The sequence below is a fragment of the Peromyscus californicus genome, unplaced genomic scaffold (genome assembly GCF_007827085.1).
Source record: "Peromyscus californicus insignis strain IS unplaced genomic scaffold, ASM782708v3 Scaffold_6__1_contigs__length_162567912, whole genome shotgun sequence".
NCBI lineage: Eukaryota > Metazoa > Chordata > Mammalia > Rodentia > Cricetidae > Peromyscus > Peromyscus californicus.
This window is the reverse complement of record NW_026294584.1, coordinates 129,623,630-129,648,604: the sequence shown is the minus strand read 5'-3', so window position 1 is coordinate 129,648,604 and position 24,975 is coordinate 129,623,630. Positions and strand designations below refer to the sequence as shown.

General features: G+C 52.7%; 2 protein-coding genes across 13 annotated transcripts in view; one reads left to right on the top strand and one right to left on the bottom strand.

Annotated features, from left to right (window-relative positions):
- The window catches only part of Vgll4 (vestigial like family member 4), a 119,296-nt gene extending 101,083 nt beyond the window's left edge, over positions 1–18,213 (top strand). For 4 of the 5 annotated variants that reach the window (XM_052721067.1, XM_052721069.1, XM_052721068.1 and 1 more), the window contains 3 exons: positions 13,999–14,197; positions 15,272–15,395; positions 15,690–18,213. In XM_052721067.1, coding sequence (XP_052577027.1) covers positions 13,999–14,197; positions 15,272–15,395; positions 15,690–15,961 — 595 coding nt within the window. In that variant the 3' untranslated portion in view covers positions 15,962–18,213. Of the gene's footprint in view, positions 1–124; positions 2,768–13,998; positions 14,198–15,271; positions 15,396–15,689 lie in introns of those variants that run through there. The other variant, XM_052721070.1, reaches the window with a different exon arrangement.
- Atg7 (autophagy related 7) overlaps positions 1–24,975 on the bottom strand; it is a 279,653-nt gene that overhangs the window by 5,115 nt on the left and 249,563 nt on the right. For 3 of the 8 annotated variants that reach the window (XR_008214479.1, XR_008214473.1, XR_008214480.1), the window contains exon 19: positions 18,878–19,117. The exons of the other annotated variants lie outside the window; for them this stretch is intronic. The gene's annotated coding sequence lies outside the window, so the exon portion shown is untranslated. Of the gene's footprint in view, positions 1–18,877; positions 19,118–24,975 lie in introns of those variants that run through there. 8 annotated transcript variants of the gene reach the window in all.

Sequence of the window (24,975 nt, the reverse complement as noted above, 5' to 3'; positions counted from 1 at the left end):
AAATAGATTGTTTTCTATGATTGCCAGTTGTTTACTTGTTGATAATTCATTTGAAGCTCAGATTAACAACCCCCCCGTCTCACACACACACACACACACACACACACACACACACACACACACACACACACTTCTCTCTGTGTCCCTGAAGTGCTGGAGATGGGACCTCCATCCCCACCCACGGGTGGATTCTGTAGACGGAAAACTGGCAATGTGTGCATGTTTGTACTGGGGAAACATGCGCATGGGTGTACCGGGCATCTGGAATCTCCAGCAGCAGCACGGTTGATATGCAGCTGAAATGGTGGTTGTTGAGAGAACAAACTGGCCTCAGTTTCACGGTGCTGCCAAGGATGACTTCTGATCCTTCTGCCTCCGTCTCGTCAGCGCTGGGTTGACCACACCTGGTTTATATGCTGAGGACTGAATGCAGGGCTTCGTTCATGCTGGGCAAGTGTCCTGACTACAGCCCTTGCATGGTCTCAGGACTTCAGGCTTGTTTGTCTCTGCTCCTTCATGGGGCTGTACTCTGCTGCATGGGTGCTGAGTGTGCTCCCAAGTGCTGGGAGGGAGCAGGGCCAGGTGCCCTCATTTTTCCTATCTTTAAAGATTGGTTAACTGCTTCCAGTTGGTTCTGTCTTTGAAGGTTTTCCTGTTGCTGGTGACCGGAAGAACTTGCTAGCAAGTGAAGATGCTGGGCCATTCAGGAGGTTTGTCTGTGCTTTGCAGGCCTCCTTGGCACCCCTTCCTGTTCATGTCTAGTATTCCATTTTTCTGAAAGTGGACTTGGTGGGTTGGAGGGTGCTGGTTTGGTGTCTGGTAACCTGTGCGCACCTCACCTTTCCCCGCATCTTCCCAGGGATGACTACTTCTCATTTGTTTAGACTATGGGAGCCAGCATCTCAGCTCGGCAGCTCGCTCTCCGGCTCTGCCTGCTAGCTACACGTGTTCTTCTGTGACTGTGACTGTCTGGCACACTCCTGTCTTCTGAAGACTTTCAAATAGTACGGTGTTTGTAGAGGAAAGGTCTTTCAGGCTGGACTGATAGCCCGGTCAGTGAGGCAATGCAGACTTGATTGAGTTCTTCCATGCCCAGAACCACAAGAAAAAGCTGGTTGGGGCCACACACTGTCACCCCAGTGCTGGGGAGGCAGATCCCTGGGGCTCCCTGGCCAGTCAGCACAGCCCACTTGGCGTGAGTTTCAAGCCAGTGAGGCAGACACTGTTTTTTAAAAATCAATGACAGCAGCAAAAAAACAAAACAAAACAAAAAACGAACCCAAGGTGGATGGCCCGTGATAAAGGACACCGGACGCTGACCTCTGTGCTGTCTCCCACGCCCCTCCCCAACACACAGGGTTTTTCTTTGGAAGTGGTTGGATCACTCACTATATCTTTTTCTTTAGTAGGAAAGCCTTCTAAAAGCGCTCTAGAAAGGACTGAACTGTATTGGATAACACTCATAACACGTGGCTAGGACGGGGCAGTGGTAACTGCTCAGTACATGTACATTATGAACCATTATGGACGTCACTGGTCTGTTTAGCTAGGCTCTTTCTGATAGTCTCCTGCATTAGAGACAGTGGGAGCTGGAGGGGTTTAGCCCTGGGTGGAGAGGTGGGGTGTGACTATGGAGCACAGCGGAGCGGCTGACCGGGGCTCCTCAGTGTAGAAGAGGGTAGTTCTGCCTCCCGAGGCCTCCCTAGCTGTCTCCCACTGCTCTTTCCCTTCCAGGACCGATCCTGCAGAGCTGGGCCAGGAGCGTGTGTTACTAGTGTCTTGTTGGGTGCTCTTAGTAAACTCTGAAATCCAAAATGAAATTGTTTTTATTTAACCATTTTACCAGATGTTCCCTGGGTCTTGATGGATGCAGCATTTACTAGAAAGTTACATCCTGAGATGCGGTGTTATGGACACGGTTGCTATAGACAGTGACAGTTGGTAGGACTGGAAGACAGCCTTTGCATCTTCTTTCTTTTTTTAAATGTGTTTTCCTCCCACAAGAAGTGCTCTTTCATTGGGGTGCTTTCATCTTCTGGGCTACAGGTCTGGCTTATGAAGGCTTGCTTGATATAACTGCAGTTCTGTTGCCGTGTGAAAGCAGCCAGCAGGCCCGTGCACATTGCAAGCGTGGATCTAAAGGAACCAGGCAGGCCCTTGACTCCCCTGGTCACTGAGGCTGCTGGCCTGGGATAAGGTTCATAAATTTGCAGATCCGACCAGATGATGTGTCCACCCGGGCTAGCTGTGTCCTGCTGGCCTTCAGCACTTCTAACAACAGCCTCTCAAGTGGGGTCTGTGAGGAGGGCAAGAGGACCAGAGAACCCACAGAAGCTGAACTGCAGGCCTGTCCCCTCCCTCCTGCCTCGCCCCTTCCTGCCAGCATTTCCTTTGGCCAAGTTGTGGAGTTTGCTAAAAGCCTGGTGTTATGGAAGGTAGGCAAACAAAGAAAGAGGAAGTGGCTTGCTGTAATTCTGACAGCAGATCTGTTTTCTCTGAAAATGGAACTGCAGCGATGCATGCAACGTTCTTGGCAGGCGGCACTCTGTAAATAACGCCTCCCAGGAGTTCCCAGCCTCTCCCAGGCCCGCAGGAAGCTTCCCCTGCAGCGCGGGGCAGGCGGCCCCGCACCTCACACCCTCCTCCGGGGGACTCTTATTCTGACGGGGCGCGCGCCCGCCGTTCCTGCCAAGTTTGTGAGGCCCCAGGCTTTCTTGTGGGAGGACGCTGGGCTGTCTTCATGCTCCTTGGCAATGATTAAAGTGAGGTTAGTACCAAAACCCCCTTTCATTTCATTCCCTTATCCTGCCGTTTTCAAAGCAGATGGCAGCGCTGTATTTTCAGCTGTAATTAATTTAAGCTGGGGGAGACAGAGCTGATGGGCAGAGAGGGACGTTCCTCCGGTCCCTGTCTCCTGGCCGCCCAGCACCTTGTTCCAAGCCGAGCCATGTAGCCACCAGATCCTCCTGCAAGGACCAGGGGGCTGTCAGGGGAGCGGAGTGTGGAGGGAGCTGGCAGAGTTAAGCAGTCGTCCAGGTTCAGGTGCGGCTGTCACGTGACAGGGTCTAGTTGGAGAGGAGCAGCTGCTGGAGGCCCCGTTCCTCCTCCTCCTCCTCCTCCTCCTCCTCCTCCTCCTCCTCCTCCTCCTCCTCCTCCTCCTCCTCCTCCTCCGAGCAGATGCCAGGCTCACGCGTCTGCTCTCCAGTTTATTCTTAACAGAAGATAAGGATAAATAAAGGCACTTGGCGAAGTCTGGAGGCTCTGACCTCAGCGATGGGGCCTTCCCCCTGGACACTCCACTCAGGTTCCTCTGGCCCTCATCCTCAGCCATCGACCTCTCGACCTCTCCAGTCTGATAAAAAAATGCTTTTGTCCCAGCTCTGGGGAACTTGCACAATAGCTCGCTCTTCCAAGCTCCCTCCACATCTTGCTCAGGGACCAGCAGGTTGGAGTGAGTGCCCTTGTTGCATGGAATGGTGTAGACATGCTGAGGACTTGGTCCCACCACACACTGCTGCCACACAAGTGGTAGCTATTATTGTTAACTTAGCCACCCTCGGAAGACTTGAAGCAATTGTTACGGGCTCCTAGTGAGAAATGAGAACCGCAGCTATGTGGCTGTGAGTCTCCCAGAAGCTCGCAGCTGATCACAGCCACAGCTCTACACTGTCGTATATTCTGGTGGGCTGGGAGGAGGGCGCGCATTAACATGTGTGCCATGTTCACAGTGTGTGTGAGTGCTGCTCTCATAACCCAGGTAGGCTGTTTTTAATAAGACTTATCAGATCTGTGCTGGAGGACCAGACAGACCTGTGCTCCTGGCAACCTTTCTTTGGTTTCTCTGTAGTAGGAGGGACAGGTGGTAAGAGAGACGTGTTTTAGAGTCAACCCGCTATACTACTGTGATTTGTCAGAACTTCTGTTTGTTTGTTTTCGAGACAGGGGTTGTCTGTGTAGCCTTGGCCTCTAACTCAAAGACCCACCTGCCTCTGCCTCTGAGTGCTGGGACTGAAGGCGTGCACCACCACCGCCCGGGTTGTCAGAACTTTTAAGGACAAAGACCAAGAATCACCCTGTGATCCAGCAGCTCCTCTTCTGGGAATTTACACAGAATGATTGAAGATAGGGGGTAATGATTCCTGTTTGTACACCTAGACTCACAGTGGCTCTGTTTATATAGCCAAGAGCTGGGAACAGCACAGGAAAATGCCCATCAGTGGGTGTATGGCTAAAAGCATGAGTCTGTGTATTGCAGTGGATATATTCAGCCTTAAAGAGGCAGGAAATTCTGACACATACCAACACATGGCTGAACCATGAAGGGTATCACGCTAAATGAAATAAGCCAGAGTCAAAACAATGACAGTCCGTGAGTCAACTTATGCAAGGCCTCTAGTTTGGAGAATGAATGGCTTGGCTCATCTAGAGGGAATGTGAAGTGGCCATACCCCAGAGTGGTCTGACTGGGAGTTAGTGCCTAGTGGGGACAGTAGAGGAATCATGGAGGTAGATGGTGGTGATATTTATTATATATTATATAGCTGTATTATTGCTCCTTAAATATGGTATTGTGGGGGCTAGAGAGACGGCTCAGAGGTTAAAGACCCTGACTGCTTTTGCAAAGGACTAGAGTTCAGGTCCCAGCATTCACAAAGTAGTTAACAAACCACCTGTAACTCCAGTTTTAGAGGGTTCCACACCATTTTGTGCAGGAAAACACTCATACACAAAAATAAATTTTAAAAACATGAAATGATAGTGTCCCTTACCATAACACAGAAATAAACCATGGGGCTAGTGGTGAACTTTGGTTCAGTTGAAGAGCACTGACGAGTGTCACGGGGTCAGTATGTCGGGACAGTGGCTAGTGCGGAGGGTGGAGAGCCTTCTCTCTGTTAGAACCCATCATCTACAGGTGAAGTCACAGGACTCCGGGGCAGTGACTTCAGCTGAATGCATTCGTAAGAGGAACCATGGCCATCTGGCTTTTGGAAACTCTTACAGAGTGGACAGGTGTAGGGCTTAGAATCCTCTACACAGGTCTAGATAAAATGCACATCAGCAATGAGCAGAAAGTTGGGTCCCCCTGTTCATTCTCTTCCCTCTTCAGAGCTCCAAGGTTCAGACTGAACAGATTGTAACAGCCAGGACATTGCTCTTAGATGTCAGTGACCACCAGGGAAAGCAAAGCACACAGCTCGGGGAGAGAGAATTCTAGATGGTGACGCACACCTGCAGTCCTAGTAGTAAGGGAGGTTGAGGCAGGAGAATCTCAGATTGGAGGCCAGCTTGGCCTACATAGCAAGACCCTGAATGGCAGTGTGGAAGGGTGGTCCTGTGACCTGGAGAGGGATAAAATAGGCCTTCAGTGATGGCCTCTGTGTCTATGGGGAACTTCTAAGAATGGAGGACCTGAGTTGTAATTAGCCCATCCAGTTGCTAGCATACTGTAGTGTTTCCAAGCACTAAGATAATTCTCAAACCATCTTCCCTTAAAATAATTTAAAGCGGGGCTGGAGAGATGGCTCAGAGGTTAAGAGCACTGCTTGCTCTTCCAAAGGTCCTGAGTTCAATTCCCAGCAACCACATGGTGGCTCACAACCATCTGTAATGAGATCTGGTGCCCTCTTCTGGCCTGCAGGGATATGTGCAGATGGAAAACTGTATACATAATAAATAAATAAATCTTAAAAAAAAAAATGTTTAAAAAAAATAATTTAAAGCTTATTTCTACAATTCAAAATATGTATTTTTTTTTAAAAAAGAAAATCCTCCCCTTCCCCTGAATTTGGAAAATGGAGTTCAGCAAGGACAGACTAGGTGCTTGGAGACAATCATGTCCCTGAACACTGAGAATCTGTGTCCTCCAGCTGGAAGGGCCTTTGGGCCCTTTATCAGTGCTGTTATATAGAAACCATGGTGGGTGTGAAAAGATCACTTCTTAGGTGTGTATTTCCTTGCTGTAGATTTTCAGTATCTAAGGCTCATGTAGCTAGCGTTATGGTAATGTAGTGGCTGATTTTTGTTGTGGTTTGTAATTTTCAAAGTCAGTCAGGGTTATAGGTGACTTGAGAAAAAAAACTTCCTTTCTGGTTTTTATTTGGTGTTGAATCAGTGTATGAAAGACTTCACGAAGTAATTTGGAACCTGTCACCACCAGCTACAGGGTGCTGGCACCCTTGTGTTGAATGTGAGTGTGCAGCCACGTGGATCACACACACGTGTAGCAATGCAGGGTGTCTGCTCCAGAGGGAGGTCACAGGTAGATCTGAATTGAAAGGAACGCTTAAGTGTGACCCCCACCTTTCTTTTTAGATTAACTTATTTTATTTTATGTGTATGGGTGGTTTACTTGCATGTATGTTTGTGCATTCCAAGGGTGTAGTGCCCACAGGGGCCAGAAGAGGGCGTCAGATTCCCTGGAACTGGAGTTACAGACAGTTGTGAAGCCACCATGTGGGTGCTGGGGACTGCAGCCCAAGACCTCACCTTTTTTGTTTTCGAGACAGGGTTTCTCTGTGTAGTTTTTTGGTGCCTGTTCTGGACCTCACTCTATAGACCAGGCAGGCCTCGAACTCACAGAGATCCGCCTCTGCCTCCCGAGTGCTGGGATTAAAGGCGTGCACCACCACCGCCCCGCTGCTGACTTCACCTTCTTATTGGATACAGGTGCTGAGGACTGCAGCCTGGGGTAATCGGTCTTAATTTCATCTAGCACACAGGTCTTCGGTTTAGAGAGATTACCACTGTGCTGAGGGAACCAGCTTTTCCCCCGAGTGCGTGCAGGGGTGGGGGCGGGGGTGGGGGTGGGGTCCCGGTGCTCCTCTGCCGCGATGTGGAGCGCCAGGCACTGCTGTGCGACAACTACTCACAGGGGAGTGTGTGGTGCTGCTGGTGGTCTGGGGAGGGCCTGGCACTGGAGTATGAAGAGGCTGGTGTTTGTTGCCGAGTTCTGGCAAGTCAGGCAGGGGAAGACTTTTCTGGTAGCTGGAAGGAGGAATAAGTTCCCTGAGTTCTTCCAAAAGGAAGACGTGGCGCGAAGCCATGGCCTCTGAAGGCACCTGTCACCCATCAGAAGGCGGGCTCTGTACTGAGTGGCCTGCCTGAGGAAGGAAGCCATGTCCCTACAACTGTCTAAGCATCGGTGCAACCATCTCTGTGGCCGCCGCTGCTGCCGCCGAGCACATGCACCCCCACCCCACCCCGTGGTAGGATGACGCTTCTGATGTTTTCACCAACAGTCTGTTATTTTCCAGTGGTTTTTCTTCAGAAGTGTGGAGGAAAAACTAGGAGGGAACCTTCCCAAGATTCAACAGGAAGCTCTGAAAGACCCTGTGTTGGCAGGGGAACAGTGTTTGCAGACCTGTCCTCTCTGGTGGATTTGTGATCAAGGATTACCCCCCTGGAGTTTCTCCAGGAGTCCTGATCCAGATGCTGCCCTGTCTGCCCAGCCTCATGAACTCCTCTGATGCTGATTCCTCCTAAGAATGGGTTTGCTTTTTGAAAGTCAGTTCATTCATAAAACTGTACCTGCTGCTGTGCGTGACACCAGCTGGTCCTGTTCTGTTTGATCACTCCTGGTGGCTGGAGGAACTGTGTCTTTACTCCTGGTCAGTCACGGCCTTCCTACGGGGGCATTGGGAGCTAGGGTCCTGCATTCTTCTTTCCTAGCCCTAGGAAGGCTTGTCTGGGGGAAGCTGGGAGTGGGAGAGGGAGGCAGGGGGGAGGTGGGCTTCCAGGAGGGTCTGCAGGGAACTCGTGCTGGATGTTTGGCACGTCCCCAGCTTCTCCCCTTCACCCCATTCTCCAGTCTTCATCTCAGTGGTCCCAAGTCCTCCCTAATATAAATGTTAGCCCAGTGGTGCCTGTCCCTGGGTGGAGAGGGAGTGGTCTAGAGGTTTCTGTCTGTGGCAGATGTGGTGGCTGGGGCTTCGGCAGGAAGAGCCTGATGCCTTCCATCCCTCTCTGGTTTGAGGACTGCTTAATGCCAAAAACACGATAGTGGTTGTGCTTCTGAGTATCATTCATTGAGAGACTGTATAATGATGAAAACAGCTGTACACCCAGGAGCAGCAGGGACCTCAAGTGAACGGTTATTAATCTCCGCAGCATCTCCATTCATTAGCATCCGAGCGTGCATGTGTACAGCACATGATCCTCAGGCCCTGTAAACCGGGCTTGGCGTGCACATGGGTTCTTGGCCTGTTTGTGTGTAGTCCTTGGGGCTTTGTGGCCACAGGTGGACCAGCTCTTGCTTGGCTAACATGGCGAGAGCACGGTGCTCCACCCCCAGTCTCAGGGCAGACCTGATTCTCAGGCTTCCGTTTCTTTCTGTTGTCTCAGCTAATGATGTAAAACACATGCAGACAGTTCTGGGCTGGGGGGACCGGGGCTGGAGTCAGAGTGGAGCCCAAGTGTGAGGCCCAGCCCGGGGAAACTCGGAGAGCTGGGCTTGTGAGTGGGACCATTCCTCGAAGACACAGAGCCAGAGCCACCTTGGACTCCTCTGGTTATTTCAGATCATTTTAGTAGAGTGTGTGCCTTTCTGGGGACATGGGGCAAAGGAAGTAGCTGCTGGGAATGTCCCCTTGGTTTGCACTGGGAAGAAGCTGAGCCAGAGGCTATACTTCAGTGGGGCAGTGCACTGTGCCATCAGAGAGGAGTATTTGTAAGAGGCCCCGCATGGCTGTCACATGACAGGAAGACGTGAACTGTGTGGTGCTCCAGACAGGTCTCTGAGATTGTGTGGCTTGCACTTCAGCTTCCAGAAGCCTTTACCGTACTTGGGTGCTGTGACACTGTGGCTCTTGGCCACAGCTCCTGAGTACCCTTGCCTGTCACCTTGCTCTTTGGGATGCAAGTGACACCTGGGCTGCTGGAGGGGCCTGGGGAGCAGTGTGGTGGTGGAGGGGACATCATTCATGACACAGTCAGGCTCTTTCATGAAGTCCTGGGCTCAGTTGTGGGGACAAGTACCTAATCCTCATCAGAAGGGTGGCAGGCAGGGGCATGGAGTTCTCAGGCTCTTCTACCCAGCAACCTTTGCCTCATGTTACAGGAGTGGTTGGGTGACCCTGCATGTCACCTACCCTGCTGGGACTTGGGCAGATCTGTCCCCTTTCCCTCGTACAGCGCAGTTCTAAGGTGGCACCTCAGAGCTGGCTTGGCACTGGGGGAGGAGGGGGAGTGCTCCCCAGCTGTGTGGTGGCAAGTGGCAGTGAAGGAAAGCGGGAAACCAGGCAAGAGCTTTCCTTCCAGCACCTTCCAGAGTTGCTGAGCTCATGGGTCAGATGAGCGCCAGCTCCACAGGCATTCCCCTCCGCACGCAGGGAAGTGCATATGCGGGTATCTCCCTGGCTTCTGGAGCAGCCAGGCCCAGGGCCATGCACTCTGCATCCTCGCTGACTGGCCTCAGCCTCCTAGCCTCCTACACCAGGCTGTGACTCGGTGCATAGCATGTGTTATCTGAGGGCCAGTGAGACTTAGGGTCCTTGCTTCTGGAAGACTCTAAAGCAGGAGCTGGAGAGATGGCTTGGAAGTCAAGAGCACTGGCTGCTCTTCAGAGGTCCTGATTCAATTCCCAGCATCCACATGGTGCGCACAACCATCTATCATGAGATCTGGCGCCCTCTTCTGGTGTGCAGGCATACACACAAGCAGAACACTGTATACACAATAAATCGAGACCTGTGGGTCGAGACCCCAATAGGGGTGGCGCATCAGACATCCTGCATGTCAGATATTTACATTACAGTTCATCACAGTAGCAAAAACAAAAATCATTTTATGGTTGGGGTCACCACAACTGAGGCACTGTTAAAGGGTTGCAGCCTTGGGAAGGGCGAGAGCCACTGTTCTACAGCTTTAAAATGCCTTTGCATTAACTGTAAGTCAGTGAGCAGAAAGCATCACTGTAGAGTATTTCTAGAGGTCTATAAAGCAATTTGGTGCCAGAGGTGGAGGCAGAGCAGTGGAAAGATGAGCCTGAGAAACCAGCCATGTGCATCCTGAGGAATGAGCCGTTAGGTGACTTTTATCGTCATGCCAACTCAGGTCATTGGGCTGGCAAGGCAAATGAGCAAGGACACACGGAGTCATCTTGCTGGCCCAAAATGTTTCATTTTTACCATTGTTGATTTTTTTGATAATACTTATTAGCATAAAAATATTACACAGCTGGACAAAAATGTTTTCTTCATACCTTTTTAAGCTAGTTTTTTTTTAAAAAAAAAAAAAAACTAAGGTATAAGCACGAACATTAGTGGAGGCTAGCCCGGCCAGGATCAGGCTCCCTGGCATCACTGGTTTCTAACTCCTTTATCTGATGTGACTAGTCTGAGGCAGACAGATCTCTGTCAGTTCAAGGCTAGCCTGGGCTAACAGAGAGTGACTGGTTTCTTCTGAGGGAGGCTCTCTTAACTTCCACCCTTGGTCTCCTCGGTATGGTCTTCGCTCTGAGTGCCTGTCACCTTAGTCACCCTTCAGTGGCATTGAGTTGTGGCTCTGGTAACCTCATCTTAGTAGATCTGGTCACACATAGCATCTTTCAGGGGACCCCATTCAGACGGTGACAGAAATTAAAGGCAATTCACGGAAGAGAATCAAATGTGTTGCTGAGAGATGCGTGGGAACAGTGCTCTACCCCATCACAGAAAGGGGAGTCTCACAGTGAGCTGTGCGTGCACTGGAGGCCTTGACTGAACCAGCCTGGGAACTTCAGCTAGTGCCTTGGCCCTCTGAACCTGTTTCCCTCTTTGGAGTTAGTTTATCATAGTAAGGTCTGAGCACTCAGAAAGGGATGAGAAGACCGCCAGCATGAATAGCTCGAGGGGGCCATCCTCTCCCAATGATACACTCCCGCAGGAGGTTCCCCAGCTGGGACTCGGGTCTCAGCTTCCTGTGACAGAGGGAATGAGGCATGTGTTGGTTGGCTAGTTCCCTGGAGTTGTTTTGAAATTTCACTGATCAGAAAGTGAGACGGCACCTTTGTAGACAGGGACAGAAATGTCAGCCAGCCTCAGTGGTGGTGTTCATGCTCTTGGCTTTGAGGCGGACATGGGAACATGGCTTTCTTCCTCATGGTCAAGGGAGAGAAAGCTATGGTTGGGGGCACAGAGGACATGGTCTGCGCCATCATGCCCCCGCTAATGACACGATTCTTGTCAAAGTAGATGGCCTCAAGATTAGTCATGGCTTTGGAGGGTCTGAAGGCTTAGTTTCTGTCCCCGACTATTAGTGTTAGGTTGTGGGGAGGCTTGTGACTGTCACGCAGGTTCCCAGGGCACAGTGTGAGCATGAGGGGTTCTGCCCGGCACACAGTGATGCCAGCACAGGTTGTATCAGGAAGGCTTACCCTGTCACCTCCAGGATATCCTGTGTGTTATGGGAAGCCCGAGGCTGGGTGGGCCCTTCCTTATTCCTCTGCCCGGCCAATGTACCATGGTTCCTAAGGCTGAGCAGGATGCTGTGGGGGCTAACCCTCCGCTCTGCACCTGGTTAAGGGCCAGACACTTGTTTCACCGTCGTGTGTTTTCGTTGGAGTTGGACTTCCTGGGATCTGATCTAGTCTGCTTTCCGCAAGTGCTGTTGACATTTTGTCTTCTGAGCTCAGACAGTGATCAGGAGGAGCACATGGCGACTGTCCCCAGAAAACTCTGGCCTGGATAAGTGTGGTGGTTTCTCTTGCCTACACACCTTTTCTGTTTCTTCCTAAAATAATGGAAATGCCCGCCCATGGGCCAGGCCGCTGCTCCCAGGCAGCTCCGGGAGTCCTCTAGGCCCTAGCAGGGCCCCTGTTGGTTTTCCATCCACCAACTTGGTCTTTAAGGAGCGGCAGGATGTGTGTGGTTTGGGTCAGCGTCCTGACGGCACAGGACGCATTGGGCTGTGATTCATTCAGAGTGGGGGAGGGACATGGAAAACAATGTCTGTCTGTAACTCCAGGAACCAGGAAAACGAGCTGGAAATATGAGTGATGTGTAATTTTACTAAAATTAACCAGCAAGTTCCCAGGCTTGTTCTACGTTTCATGGTATTTTGTATGGTGGACCATGCCCAGTGCCAATTGAATGATTTCCTAGGTGTTGAGTCCTGGAGGCCCCTGCAGGTACCCCCTCATTCTACACTCTGTGTATGTCATCATTGAGGTTGGTGCTTGGCCATGTGAAAGTGCTGTGGGGATCCAAGGTGCTAAGGACTGGTGCCCTTGAGGTCACGGGGACATGTGATGCTAACCTGCCTGAGTCGTCTCGTCATATGTAGGCTGTCTTCCTCGGACCCTCCAGTCTTCCTTGTGCTGCTTCTCTGGACTCGTTGCCTGCTGCAGGTTCTTTGGGAACCGTAGTGCTCCCTGCCATTGCCTGCCCTTGTTAGTGTCTGCCGCTCGAGTCCCCGGGCATGTAGACTCCATCTCCCTGGGCTCACTGGTTCCCATGATCCTGCCCCTTCCAGTTCTGCCTTTCCCTGTGCAGGTGTTCTGAGGCTCAAGACAGGCTGGACTTTGTCTCCACAAAGCTTTCAGTGCTGGTGTAGGATGGGCAGAGGTGATCGATCGGCAGTGGCTTGGTGGTTTCTGCCCTGAGGGTTTGCACAAGGGCCCTGGAAGTCAGGGCCAACGCACATTCAGAGCAGCACGCTATGGCTGCAGCCTCCCTGGCAAATGGCAGGTGGACAGTTGTTGCTGCAGCATCAGAGGTCTGTGGCACAGAGCCAGAGGTGAAAGTGGAAAGGCAGTTGGGAGCAGGGTTAATGGAAAAGGTGGTGGCTGCTGATGCTTGAAAAGACGTCTGTCGGGTCAGATTTGCTTAGTAAAAAGATGGCTTTGAGATGAGCACAGCAAAGTCAGAGGATGATGGGGCTAGTGAGCGGTCATGTCAGTGCCCTGCAGGGCAGTTTTACAAGAGTTCACCACTGAGAGAAAGGGATGCCGAGTACCCAAGATGGTGCTGTGTCGCTTCTGACAATTAAAAGTTAATAAAAGGTGTGGCTGTCACACGTGGGGGGGGGGGGGGGGTGTATGGTGTGTGACTAACCATTAGCATGTTGTATTTGGCTGGCCCAGCAGGCAGGCATGGCTGCTGTCTGCTCAAACAAAGCCCAATTACACATGGCCTGCTTCCCTGATGGTAAAGGGCAGGCCAAGCAGAGCTCAGAGGAATCGGAAATTTCCAAAAGTCTTAGGAATCAGCTCCCCCCCTTTTCCTTCAGAGTTTTCAAGTGCTCGCTCTGGCAGCTGGCTAAAAAGGGACAGCCCCTGAGCAGAGCGCTGGTGACTGATCTAGAGTCAGTGGGACGGAGGGAGGGCAGAGCTGAGCCTGGAACGGTTGTGGAAGCTGGCCTTGCAGGTTCTCATGCCATACGTGTGTTGACACTCTCTAAAGCCCCTTCTAGAGGCGGCAGCCTTGGGCATCTGGCCTGTGGTCCATGTGGCATTTACCAAGTGTGCAGGCCTCCACAGCTCAGGGAAGCTGCTGTCTTCTTCAGCTGCTGCTCTGGTTTCCGGGTGGCAAGCGCTGCCCACTGGCTGCCACCTTCTGCACTAATGAGAAGCAGACCCACACAGAAGAGGTCGTCAGTAGATGAGCCAGTCACTCAGGTGCCCACTGCCTTGGTGTCCTGTCTGGGCTCTGCTGCTTAGGAGCAGACACCAGAATAGTCTCACACCAGAGCTGGCTCATAGCACGGGTCAGGGTTCCCTGGCCATCAGCATTCCCATCCTACCTCAATGACCAACGGTGGTCAAACTGAGCACGTGGAGTTGACCTCGCATGTCGGCAGGCAGGCAACACTGCTGAGTGACATGTCGGCAGGCCAAGGAGGGAGGCCACAGAGCCAACTTTGGCTCAAAGGTGCTTCTCCTGTATTTAGGGCCTGGTTCCCCAACTCAGCCTTTGGTTCTACCCTTAGCATCAGGGTAGGACTGTCATGGAAACATCTGGGTCAAGTGCACGGCTCCTCACCAGTCCCCCCCCCCCCTCTGAGCATGCCCCTGTCTTTCAGGAATAAGACTGTCAACGGAGACTGCCGCGGCAGAGATCCGAGGGACCGGAGCCGCAGTCCCATTGAGCGGGCTGCAGCCCCCGCTGTGAGCTTGCATGGCGGCCACCTGTATGCATCCCTCCCTGGCCTCATGGAGCAGCCTCTTGCACTGACGAAGAACAGCGGTGACACGGGCAGGTCGGCTGTGGAGCGGCAGCAGGTGTGTGTGGGATGCCAAGCCGCTGGCTTTTAGTTCTCGTTCCCAAGGTGACCGGGTCAGGCGGGGTGTGGGGGACCAGGAGCTGCATGGAAACCTCGAGCGGAAGTTGAAGGGACCTCGGCTCCCCCAGTCCTGAGGCTTCACTGCTTTGCATAGTACAGGGTTGGAGTTGGTGAGCGAGGCCCCCCTCCACGGGTCCCGTCCCCCCCCCATCTTCCCTGACACTGTTCCTCAGGATCAGTGTAGTAATCCTCCTGAGAGCCCTGTGCTTACCCCGTGTGATTTCACAAAGTTAAATGTCAGTGGCTTTGTTTTGGGCTTGCATCTTATAAAGTCAGTGGTCACGAACCTGTCATTAAGACACAGGCTCTTTTTTATTATTATTAAAGGAAAATAAAACTGGGGAGGGGGTGTGATTCAAGACAGGGTTTTTTCTGTGTAGCCTTGGCTGTCCCGGAACTGGCTCTGTAGACCAGGCTGGCCTTGAACTCACATAGATCTGCCTGCCTCAAGAGTGTTGGGATTAAAGGTGTGCACCACTACCACCTGGCAAGATTATTGCTTTTTAAAAAACAAGGCCAGATCTGGTATTTCAAGCTTATAATTTTAGCTACTTGGGAGACTGAGGCAGGAGGATTACAAGTTCAAGGCAACTTCATAAGACCTTGTCTCCCAAAGAGCAGGCAGGTAGAGGGATGCTGAGGACATGAGCACTTGCTTACCTTAGCGCCACACACAGCAGGCCCCAGAGACAACAAAAAGGTGAGGTTTCTGACAGGAACTGTGTGAAGAGGCTTTAACGGCACCGAGCTCTGTGTGACCCGCGGCGGGCCTGGTTCCCAGTTTCCACTCATTGTACACACTCACTGGCCCCGAGGAGATGCTGTATGTCAGGGGCTCACCTCCAGGGGCGGGAACCCCAGCACATCTAGTCTTCCCCCTCTGGACCTGCTGTTGTAGCATAGGAGCATTGAGTGTAGGGAGGTCCCTGTCAAGGGCTGGGCCCTCCGGCAGCAGCGGCTGCGCAGCGCAGTCAGTGGATGAAGAGGAGCTGAGCTGTTCTCCCTCCTACAGAACCGGCCCTCCGTGATCACCTGCGCGTCGGCAGGCGCCCGCAACTGCAACCTCTCTCACTGCCCCATTGCACACAGTGGCTGTTCGGCACCCGGGTCTGCCAGCTACCGGAGACCGCCCAGTGGTGAGTTTCCCACCGTAGCCTGTTACAGCCTGTGGGAACCCTGGATTAACCTCTCCCTAAAATTCACTTAGCGTTGAATTTAAAACCATTGCTTTTGAGCACACGTGTACCTTGAATTGGCCATGGTTTGGGTGGAAAGGGATAAGAACATCTGGTCCCTGGCCCTTCCGGGCTTCAGTGACAGGCTCCACCGTTGTTAGTGAGTGCCATAAAGACACTCGGGATGCACACTCGAACCCAGTGTGGTTAAGCACCCCTGACGCGGCCCCCTCTCCCCTGATCCGTCCTTTGCAGCAACTGCCACCTGTGATCCTGTGGTGGAAGAGCACTTCCGCCGGAGCCTGGGCAAGAACTACAAGGAACCAGAGCCGGCACCCAACTCGGTGTCCATCACCGGCTCTGTGGACGACCACTTTGCCAAAGCACTAGGTGACACATGGCTTCAGATCAAAGCGGCCAAGGACAGCGCTTCCAGCAGCCCAGAGTCGGCCTCACGCCGGGGCCAGCCAGCTAGCCCCACTGCCCACATGGTCAGCCATAGTCATTCCCCCTCTGTGGTCTCCTGAAGGGGGCTCTACCCTCCAGCCACACAGGGATCTGCATGGTTTGCCTGAGCTTTCAACAGTCAGTGCTTAAGGGGGAAAAACGAAACAAAAAACAAAAAACAGAAAAAAAAATCTCGGGGGGAGGGTGGGAGGGTGGTTTATTCGCAAAACCATGTTGTCTGGACTTTTGTTCTGCTCTGTTTTTGTACTTGCTTGGTGTTCATACAAGGGGTCTCAATATGGCAACAGGAACAGCACGGAGCATCGGTCCAGCGGAGCATCCTTGCTTCCTGCCCTGGTTACCAAAGAAACCTCTGCAGGTCTGCCACCTGGCAGCCGGGACCCTGCGGCCCTTTCTTAGTCACAAGCCATGAAGACATGGGGATCCGGACGCTTTGTGCTCCTAGCTTTTGAGACGGAGCATGCACCGCTTGGCTTCCACCTGGGGTCCTGGCTCAGTCTGTGTGTGCATGTGTCTGCCTGGAAAGAACTGTCCCGATTTGCACTATGGAGGGCAGGGCTGCCTACTGGGCAGCTGTCTGAGATGCCAGCACGAGGGCAGACTGCTAGGGGACACTTCTGACCATGTGTGTGCTTGCATTGTCGCTGAACTTGGAAGGTCTCTAGCAGGTTCTAGGTCTTTCTCTCTAGTCTTGAGGTGCTCACAAATGGACTGCAGACTCCCCCCGACTATGGGCATTTACCTTCTCTGAACACTGCAGTTCGTGAGGCTAGTGTTGAGGCTAGAGGACTCGTAGTGCTTCTGACATGGTGCCTGTCTTAATAATAGCTGGTTTCTATTGACTGTAAGTCAGACTGTAGCACTGACTGGCTTCTTGTTGGCGGCATTAGCCTGTGTCGTCAGCTACAGCCCTAGATACATTCACTGCTGGTACAGCTGTGCTTCTGAGATGTGAGGTCGACGCTCACATGACTCGGAGAAGGAGCGCACAGCCGGTGGGTGTGGTAGGCTGGGGAGCCCATTGCTGCTGATTTTGTGCATCCTGGGCTGGAGACTTGAGTTCGTGTCTTCAGGCTCCTTGATGCAGACTGCTCCTTTCCAACTCCTGGCCAAACAGCAGGTGCCTAACAGTCTGCACCCTGGGGCTGCGTGCGCTTCCTCTCATGCCGGGGCCAAGGCTGTACACATTCCTCTATGATAACTATACAGCTATTCCTGCATCACTATTGCCCGCTCTATTAATAGCTACTAACTAGACATTAGAAGCAAGCAGGACAGACATGGCTGGGGCTGCCCCACAGCTGCTGCTCCTCCGGCCGTGAGCATTTCTGTCCCCTGGCCAGGACCACCTCCCCAACAAGGCATGATGGACTCCTTGCACATGGGAGCCCATGGGGCTGACTTTCAGTAGGAGGAAAGCAGGTTAGCTGTTGAACTTGGGGAAACAGGCAAGGGTGGAAAGGTGGGGACTGACGCCCGTAGTCACAGGGTGGCTACCGGCCTTTACAAAAGTGGACAGCCCTCCTGCCCCGCACACAGTTCACTCCACTCTCCTGGGCTTCCAAGCTTGGCATTCAGGCCCCTATATTTTCTGTAGGAAAAAAAGAATTGTTGAGAACACTTTTTTTATATAGGTAATTTTAAAGACCATCATTACGCTGTGCGTAAAGAATGTACAGAGAAATTTGTAGGTATTTTTGAAGAACAATTAATTTGTTAATGATATGTAGCTATTTAATTTTCCCCTTTCCTATCGTAATCATTTGTTGTTGTTGTTTGGGAAAAAAAGTTGATCTTTTTTTGTCGTAGGTGTGTCTGTAATCGTGCAGGTCCACAGTTACTCCATGACAACACTGCGTCCGCATTACTAGCCATTCGTTTGTTATTCTGCAGGCTACTGAGGTGGTCACAGGAGAACCACCACACCGCGGACTGGCTCTGTGGGCGACAGGCCTCAGACACCCGTCAGGGAGCGGGCTGTTGCTGGGGGGGCGGGGGGGGGGGGGCTGGGTCTCTGGTGCACTGACCTATCTGGAATAGGCTGTGCCCTGGAGGGGACTTCCACACACGTCAGCCAAGGAGTGCGCCATCCTGCCTGGGCAGGAGCGTGTGACCTCCCCGGAACCGAGCCACCCATGTGCGAACTGACCCTCTCCGTGTTTGTAAATCTGTAAAATACCATTCTCTGTGGCCTGTTTTCCTGGAAGAAGAAAAAAAAAAGGGTTGGCAGGCCATCTTTCTTTTTTTTTTTTTTTGTTTTTTTGTACTTAAAAGTAGCCTTAAGAACAATAATAAAGTGCTCTTAAACCAAGCCTTTGTGTGACTCTTGCGTCCTAAGGTGGCATGTGGTGCCCTGTGCTCAGGCCTGGCCGCTTCTGGGAATCATCGTGCAGGTGGGTAGGGTTACCTGTTGTAGCCTCTACTTTAGGCCAGGGTCCTCTCAAGTCTCCCTTACTGAAATCTGCCTAAGTCAGCCATGTCTGGGCTCCTAGTCTGGACAGGAGACCAAAGTTGAAGGTGTGTAAGTGTGGGAGGGGCGTGCTAGGAAGAGTAGTAGTCCATCTCCTAAGTGACCACACTTGCCAGGGACCCACCCGGAAGGAAGAGGGAAACTCGCCTTGCCCCAAAAGCAACCCCAGTGCAGCAGCTGCCTGTGGTCCAGCTGCACACCAGGCAGGCAGAGCTCCGCCCTGCTCCCCACCAGCGCCGTGCTCCCCAGCGTCTCGTCATCCCTGGAGCACTGTGGCGCCACAGCATGCCTGCAGCTGAGGGTGGGCCAGTGTGGTGCTCCACCTGAACACTAGGGGCAGTAAGCTCGGCCCTCACTGCTGCCCAGGGCCCGCTGCAGGTGAGCTCCTAGCAGGTCCTGGTTCGAGCTGACTTGGGTCAGATGCTCCCTGCCAATGTGAAAATATCCCGGGGAATCTCTTGACAACAGGAGGGGAAAGAAGAAAATCAATGCACGTGGAAGGACCTGAGCCCCAGATCAGTGGCAATGCCACAGTTATTATTGACTTCCGAGCTGGTGAGATGGTGCGGCAAAGAGCGGAACTGGGCAGCAGAGGGTACCCCTAGTCCTCGAGGGAGTGGGTATCAGAACCAGGGAGGTGGCAGGACCCAGATCACCAGTCGTGGGGAAGAGTCCTGCGCTGAGGGCCGAGCACTCCTGAGCTGTGGTTGCCTCAGACGGTCTCCTCGTCACTCATGTCCCAGATCTGTGTGGAGAAGGGGAGACACTGAACTCGGGTTCTGCTGCCCCACGGTGCCCACAGATGACATTTCCCAACTACAGCTTCCATGACAACAGAAGCATACACTCCCACAAGCACTGTGTATGTCTCCCAACTTGGGATTCCCCTCTGCAGAGCTGCCCTGTCTCTGAGGACTGATACCCTATTTCTTGTTCAATGGATTAAATCTCAAGTTTCTTCCTTTCCCAAGACCTCAAAGCCAGTGGGCAAGCTGAATGTGGATGGAGGACTGCATCAGCTGGGCAGCTCCTCCTCCTCCTCCTCCTCCTCCTCCTCCTCGTGCCCGGCCAGCCCCTGACTTTTACAGCATGCACCACTGGCCCAGTCGGCTTGTCCAGCTGTACCCTGTGCTTCTAGAAGCTGTGCTCGTGAGGGCAGGAGCTCTTGGGGGGCTGGCAGGAGAGCACACGTCACCCTGTGCTGTCCCACTGTCCATGCTGCTTAGGCCAGGTGCAGACACAACACTCTAAGGCAAGGGAGCTAGCTGTCACTCAGAACAGCCCTCCCCCAGCAACCCAGGTTACCTAGGCAGGGTAACAGACTGCCAGATTCTGCCTCTGTGTATCCCTGGGGAGCCTGAGGGTGTGAATGGGGGAGGGAACCCACTCCAGCAACACCCCAAGAAGGAGGTGGCCCCTCAGGCCAGCCCTCTGTCCCAGTAACTCCTGGCAAAAGTCCTGCAGAGAAGTGACCTGAGGTCAACACAGCAGGTCCCACGACCCTGCTACCCCCAGAGAGCTGGGCCCTGAAGCTATGCCTTCAGCCTTCCACAATTCCTAGAATGGGTTGCACAAGGCTCCCTCAGGCCTTGCAGAGCTGAGGAAGGGATGGCTTGTTGGTAGGAGTCAGGAGGTCTGGCCAAACATTCACATCAGTGCTGGCTGTCAAGGATGTGGAAAGCAACATAGAAGGTGACTTCCTCTCTTGAGCTAGGGTGGCAGTGTCCCCATACTGTCCCTCATTTCTACACAGGCCCCATCACAGCAAGAGAACTTGCCTCCTGTCCTATTGGGCACTGTCCCTCTGGTCCCAGGTCCCCACCAGAGTGGCGCCTGACCTCATGGGGTAGGTAGCTTGGCTGCCTGTAAGAGCTCTTGACCTGGATCTGCAGCTGAGCTGGGGAGATGGACCCATCAAAATTGCAGCATGATGCAGCTACTCATACTGGCCCATCCAACAAGCACATTTACATAATCGCCTGTCCCAGGCGGTGTGACCACCCAGAGCTAATACTCCCATGGTGCCTCACTCCTGCCAGTGAGTTGAGGGAAACAGCTCAGAGAGGTAAAAGTCTGCCTGGGATCACACAGCCAACAAGCTGCCAAGCTGGGGAGACCATATATAGAAAAGGCTGGGCAGTGGAGGAAGGGGATGGATGGTGAGGATGGGGTTGTAGCTGGAGGCATCAGACCAAGAGGGAGGAAGGTGAGCGCCAGAATCTTCTGCCCAGCCTTCCTGGGTGCCGCTGAGTGGTATCCTCTGTGGATGGGCAGGTAGAGCTTATCATGGTTGCTCCTGGACTGGTTCTAACCGGTGGGGCTGCTGCTGGCACTGCCTGGCCCTTGGAGAGGCTCCTGCAAGCCACCCAAAGGTGACTATGAAACCATTGAGGTCTTCCAGACCCAACTCCTAGGGACAATGGGGGACTTCTCCACTAGGGCAGTGTCCACTAGTGTCCAATGGTGGGGTTCACATAGCACCCAGGACAGCACTGGCCTAGACGGCTCACAGTTGTCTTGTGCATGAATGAAGATGGTGGATTGGCAGAGATTTGCTCAAATGATAATGCTTGGTGCTGGCACAGGACAGTTACCAAGTTTCACTCTCTAGCCCAGGCTAGCCTTGAGCTCACAGCAATGCAATCCTCCTGCCTTAGCCTCTCAAGTCTAGGGTTATAGGCATAACCCACCACGGCATGTTTCTATACTCCTTTCTAAAGAGAAAGGCACCAGAAAGGTTTGGCTTGGATATTTTTGCTTTTTCAAGACAGGGTTTCTCTGTGTGGTCCTGGCTGTTCTGGAACTTGCTCTGTAGACCAGGCTGGCCTCGAACTCAGAGATCCACCTGCCTCTGGCTCCTGAGTGCTGGATTAAAGGTGTGCACCTCCACTGCATGGCTATAGAGCTTTTAAAATGTCTATGTTGGTTAGTTTTGTTTGGTTTTGTCACCCCGACACAAGTTAGAGCGACCAGAGAGGAGGAACCTCAACTGAGAAAATCCCTCCAACTGGAGGCAAGCTTAAGGGCGTCTTCCTAATTAGTGATTGCTGGGGGGGGGGGGGCGCCCACTGTGGACGGTGCAGCCACTGGACACAAAACTGGCTAAGGGCTGCAACTCCCTGAGCTCATTGTGGTCAAGATGAGGCCTCAACAGGCATAAGGCACTCTGCTTACAGCCAGTGAAGGCGAAGACCTAAGACACCCAGAAATGAGAAAGAAAGAAAGACTCGCCTTTTTTTTTTTTTTTTTTTTCGAGACAGGGTTTCTCTGTAGCTTTGCGCCTTTCCTGGAACTCGCTTTGGAGACCAGGCTGGCCTCGAACTCACAGAGATCCACCTGCCTCTGCCTCCCGAGTGCTGGGATTAAAGGCGTGTGCCACCAGCCGCCCGGCTAAGATTCGCCTTTTAAGAGGAATTAAAAATTGTGATGCTTGGAAAAAAAATAGAAGAAAATGTTTTCATATACAAAGGGCTAGTGTAAAGAACTCTACTTCTTATTTCTTAAAAATAGGCAAAAAACAAAACTGAACAGATGCTTCACAGTGGACGCATGTTAGTCTCTGGGGAACTGCCAAAAAGCCCACAAAGGGCTGAGGAGACGATGGTTCACTAGGTAAATAATACTTGTCATGCAGGTATGAAGACTGAGTTCAAGTCCCTAGGACCCCTGTAAAGCTGAGCATGTGGCACGTGTCTGTGACCCTTATGCTTCTACAGAGAAGTGAGAAGTAGACACCAGCATCACCAGGAACTCGTGGGCTAGCCTGCTGTACAAAGTGGCAAACACCAGAGACCTTGCCCGTGAATGAGGTGGAAGGTGAGGACTAACATGGCTTGCTTCTTCCATATGCACACTGCTGCACGTGCACACACACGCATACACATACACACACTTGCACATATCATACACATGTATTTAGTTAGGGTTTCTCTTGCTGTGGTAAACACTATGACCAAAAGCGACTTAGGGAGGAAAGGGTTTATTTCGCTTCCATATCCACATCACAGTCTCACTGAAGGAGGTCATGGCAGGGACCCCAGCTCTGCAAGGAAAGGCAGCAGGTCAGGCCGCGACTCTAAGATGAGAGAAGGGCCCGTCTAACCGGTACTCATGCATGGAGCCAGGGAGGACATCTGCCTGGACCCACAGCCCCAGAGGGCACAAAGGTGTGCCAGCTGCAGCCCAGGCATGGCACTCTGGAAAGGAGCAGCTGGTATCCAATTCCAGCCTGGGTCTGCGCTGGGCACACTGCGGTGCACAGCATGGGCTGAGGGCCTCTTCCACACACACTGTCAAAACCTGGGAATGGCACAATTATATTTTGGGGTGTGCTAAATGTGTTCACTTGCTAATGTAAACATCTTAAACCACACTGCAGCTTGTGAAAGCTGGGGCTGGCACTCCTTATGCCATGTGGGCCTCTGCACGGCCCACTTCCTACCTCCCTACAACATGTCCCTCTTCTGGGAGGGACAGGGGACAGGAGCAGGGGTGGACTGGGCTGGGACCAGGTAAAGATCTTGGCCTGAGCTTCCTCCACAGACTCCCTAGAAAGATTCAGACCCCCTGGGGAGGCTGGAAGGTCTGTCATATGTTCTCCTGAGGGATGCTAACCCCACTCATCCTTCTCCTGTGTGGTGCCATCTCTCACAGACCCTTCTAGGCAGCTAGCCCTAGGTTTAGGGGGGTTCTATCAACAGGTAGTACCAAGACCAGGAAGGGCTTCCTAAGACAAAATGCCTAAGCCAAGAGTGAAGACCAGAAAGAGGACAGGCTTGTGGGACCCTATGGCTGATGGATTGTGTGCTGGTGTATTATGGCCCATGACATCCTAGACTGACTAGGACTGGCAGGAAGCAAGGTGGTGGCTGCAGGGGTAAGCAGAGGGGATGGTGGAGGTCACAACCTAGAAGGCTGGAAGCTGAGGGCAGGGCTAGCTGGGGGTGCTATGTAGCCTCCTGAGGCCCATCCGAGAGGCAGGCAAAGGATTTCGTTGTCGCTGGGTCTCCACAACCCCTTTGGGACAGTCTTGCAGATAAACCTGCAATAGTGTAGGACAGACCAGGCCTGCTTGTCCAACATGCGCAGGGCAGGAGAGAAGAAAGGCTTCCCTCAGCCACGTAGGCCTCTCCTTTGTGGTGGGGTCAGTAAGGAGGAAAGGGAAGCCATATCCCTGAGTATGCCTGCAGCCCCTCACCAACTGTTGGTCAGTTCTAATTGGGGGTTGCCATGGGGCTGGGGATGACCCTGGGGGAGCAAGTTATCACAGACCCTCTAGCTGCCTTTCCTTGCCTCCAGAAAGCAGGCCACATGCCCTGCAGTCTCTGCTGGTCGCTGGCAGTTTTCATACCACTTTTTTTTTTTTTGGTTTTTCAAGACAGGGTTTCTCTGTGTAGCTTTGCGCCTTTCCTGGATCTCGCGCTGTAGACCAGGCAGGCCTCGAACTCACAGAGATCTGCCTGCCTCTGCCTCCCGAGTGCTGGGATTAAAGGCGTGCGCCACCTCCGCCCGGCTTCATACCACTTTTGCCTGTGAGGAAGACTAGTCCCACCCCCTTGCAACTGCAAGGTAAGTTTATAGCCTGTGCCCCTTGGCAGGTAGACTAAGCCAGACGGAATCGTAGGGCATGCAACTTCCCTTCAACCCTCTGCCCCCTAAAATTAGCCTTTAAACATCAGAAAATCTCCTTTGTTCTTGGGGTTTCCAAGAGCACACTGAAAGGCCTGTCTCTCCCTTCAGGATTCCGTCATTCTGTGCGAGGGAGCTTCTCACCTGCTTGCCAGATTTTTGCCTCCTTCCTCCCATCTCTCACCCCATCTTCCTCCCATCTCTCACCCCATCTTCCTCCCATCTCTCACCCCTTCTTCCTCCCATCTCTCACCCCTTCTTCCTCCCATCTCTCACCCCATCTTCCTGCCATCTCTCACCCCATCTTCCTGCCATCTCTCACCCCATCTTCCTCCCATCTCATCTCTCACCCCCATGCTGTCTCTGATGTAATGTTCTCTTGGCTGCTCTCCTACTCCGGGGTGGCGTACACCCTCATGGCTCAGAGGCCTTCTTCTAATAAGTTGGTCCTGAGGGGTAATCTCATGTCAGTTTCGGTGTCCACTCAACACAAGCCAGAGTCATCAGAGAGGAGGGACCCTCAATTAAGAAAATGCCTCCATAAGATCGGGCTGTAGGCCAGCCTGTAAGGCATTTTCTTAATTAGTAATTCATGGGGAGGGCCCAGCCCACTGTGGGTGGAGTCATCCCTGGTCTGGTGGTCCTGGGTTCTGTAAGAAAGCAGGCTGAGCAAGCCAGGGGAGCAGGCCAGTAAGCAGCACCCTTCCGTGGCCTCTGCATCGGCTCCTGCCTCCAGGTTCCTGCCCTGTGTGAGTTCCTGTCCTGACTTCCTTCAGTGATGGACTCCAGTGTAGATGTGTGAGCCCAATAAACCCTTTCCTCCCTAACCAGCTTTTGGTCTTGGTGTGGCAGCTCCTTCCGGAACTTTCCACTTGAACTTGTCTTTTGTTGTTAGTCTTGTTGTAAGAGATGTGGAGGGAGCAGGGGAGGTGACAGCTCCCCACCTGGAGACCTACAGACCTTCTAGCACATTCT